Genomic DNA, 2,576 nt, shown 5'->3' with positions numbered 1-2,576 from the left:
GCGCGCGCCGAGCCGAGCCCAGCCGAGGCGCGGGGCCGGGTGCCGGGTGCCGTCCGGCGGCGGGGTGCCGCGGGCGCGGTAGAGCCGGTGCCGCCGCCCCGTCCGAACCCTGGATCGCAGGAGCCCTTCACCATGCCCGGCAGACTGTAGGTGCTTCATGGAGCAAGCCAACTTCTACGAGGTCGAGTCCCGGCCCCCGATGAGCAGCGCCCAGCACCACCAGCTCCAGACCCCCCTGCTCGGCAGCGCCTACGGCTACAGAGAGGCTCCCTCGGCGGCGGCACCTGCTGCGGGCGGCGCTGAGCTCGGCGACATCTGCGAGAACGAGAACTCCATCGACATCAGCGCCTACATCGACCCCGCCGCCTTCAACGACGAGTTCCTGGCCGACCTCTTCCAGCACAGCAAGCAGCAGGAGAAAGCCAAGGCCATCCTGGCCGGGGATTTCGACTTCCACAGCATGCATGGGGCCGGCGCCGCCGCCTCGGCGCCGGGGCACCCGCCGCAGCACCACCAGCAGCCGCTCTTCGGCTGCGTGGCCGGCTACATGGACGGCAAGCTGGACCCTCTCTACGAGCGCATCGCCGCCCCCGGGCTGCGGCCGCTGGTCATCAAGCAGGAGCCCCGGGAGGAGGAGGAGGTCAAGTCGGCCGCCCTCTCGGCCCTCTACCCGCACCACGCCGCGCAGCAGCACCCGTCCCACCTGCAGTACCAGATCGCCCACTGCGCCCAGACCACCATGCACCTCCAGCCCGGCCACCCCACGCCGCCCCCCACGCCTGTGCCCAGCCCGCACCACCCGCACCACCCGCACCCCCCCGGCGGCCTGCCCGCCGCCGCCGGGCCGCTCAAGATGATGCCCGCCGACCACCGCGGCAAATCCAAAAAGACAGTGGACAAGAACAGCAACGAGTACCGGGTGCGCCGGGAGCGCAACAACATCGCGGTGCGCAAGAGCCGGGACAAGGCCAAGCAGCGCAACGTGGAGACGCAGCAGAAGGTGCTGGAGCTCACCACCGACAACGAGCGGCTGCGCAAGCGGGTGGAGCAGCTCACCCGGGAGCTGGAGACTCTGCGGGGCATCTTCAGGCAGCTGCCCGAGAGCTCGCTGGTCAAGGCCATGGGCAGCTGCGCCTAGCCCCGCGCCCCCGGCCGCCCCCCGCGCCCGCACGCACCTCTACCGGAGCCCCGCGCTCCCGGACGGCCCCGGGGGAGAGGGGGGCAGAGAGGGGGGAGGGTCTTCTCCCTTCTGTTTGCGTTTTGTTTCGTTTGTTTGTTTTTTAACAGTTGACGACCAACACGAGAAGCCAGGCAGCTGTAGTATTAAAGGGTTTGTGCCTTAGGGATGACACACGAATAAGCTGAAAACATGGTGGGTTTTATAAGGAGAAGGGCGAAGGGAAGGACGAAATTGGAAAGCCCACATGTCTACACAGGGTAAATAACAGTAACAATAATAATAATAATAGTAATAAAGCACGCATAGCAATCCGGATGTGCCTTAAAAGCTGGCTGCAGGAGCTGCGGGGCGTTCTGCTCCCCCCAGCCTGGCAGAGCGCGAGGGAAAGGCGTGAGGGACGCGCAGGCTCGAGGTGCGGGGTGTCTGGGGGTGCCAGCCAGGCCCGCCCCGTCCAGCCTGCGGGGCAGCGGGCAGGGGCAGCGCCGGGGAGGCCGGCGAGGAGAAGGGGCTGAGGCTGAGGGATGTGCAGCGCCGGGCGCCCATGGGGAGCACCGAGGTGTGGGGCAGCTGCCGGACGTGGTGCCAGGACTCTGCCAGCCTGGCTGGGCGGCCTCTGCCCAGCCCTGCCCCTGCTGCTGGACCCACGGACGGCCCAGGACCCACGGAGCAGCAGCTCGTGTGGGAGCGTGGGGAGCTCCCTCCACCAAAAGGAAGAGCAGCAGTGTCTTGTACTGTATGTCACGACGTGGCGAAGCACAAATGAATAAATACCTATCGATGCGGGTATTTACTATGAACTTTCAGCATATTTTGCTTTATTCCAAGACATTTAGCTCCTCTCCGAGTCTCTGTCTGTCCAAGCTGTGCCTCATGTAATGTGAAAGCCTTCCCGTGTATACTAGCTACACTTTATTTTTATTGCATTACTTAGATCTTTGCCATCACACGACTTTCTTATCTGGTGACAGAGACTATGCCCTTGTGCTGCAATGTTATTTTATTATTTGGGTGGGTGGGTGAGCGTGAGTGTGTGTTGCCTTCTCCAGGCTGTCCGGGGCCGGCCCCGAGGGGGGGTGCAGGCTGGGGGGCTGCAGGCCGCCCGCCGTGGGGCAAGGAGGCTCGTCCCTGGCGCTGCAGCACCTTTGGACTCTGGAGCTTCTCCCAGGGCGAGAGAAAAATAACCAAACGACCGGGCCCCCGTGCAGGGAGCGCCGCAGAGCGTTCCCCCCGGGGGGCGGCCGCAGCAGGGCCCCTCCGGGCGGGACGGGGCGGGAGAGGTGCGGCCGTGAGAGAGCGGGAGCTGGGCGTGCGTGTGTGTGCGTGTGCGGGCGGTGTGCGTGGGTGTGTAACGTGTATGTATATGCACACACGTCGGTGGGGTTTGTTTTGTTTTTTT

The 2,576-nt window shown here is 65.0% G+C and overlaps 1 protein-coding gene across 1 annotated transcript; it reads left to right on the top strand.

The window, feature by feature from the left end:
- Positions 1 to 6: 6 nt before the first annotated feature.
- Positions 7 to 1,977, top strand: CEBPA (CCAAT/enhancer binding protein (C/EBP), alpha). The gene has a single exon (XM_014942102.1). It carries the CDS (start codon positions 158 to 160, stop codon positions 1,136 to 1,138), a length of 981 nt encoding a protein of 326 aa, XP_014797588.1. The 5' UTR covers positions 7 to 157; the 3' UTR covers positions 1,139 to 1,977.
- The last annotated feature ends 599 nt before the right edge of the window (positions 1,978 to 2,576 follow it).

The sequence above is a fragment of the Calidris pugnax genome, unplaced genomic scaffold, assembly GCF_001431845.1.
Source record: "Calidris pugnax isolate Ruff unplaced genomic scaffold, ASM143184v1 scaffold28, whole genome shotgun sequence".
NCBI classification, from domain to species: Eukaryota; Metazoa; Chordata; class Aves; order Charadriiformes; family Scolopacidae; genus Calidris; species Calidris pugnax.
Note: the sequence above shows the minus strand (reverse complement) of the source record. Positions and strands in the feature narration are given on the sequence as shown.

What these genes read in the sequence shown, in the direction of transcription:
- CEBPA (XM_014942102.1), top strand. Translation starts at nt 158, where the DNA reads ATGGAGCAAGCCAACTTCTACGAGGTCGAGTCCCGGCCCCCGATGAGC.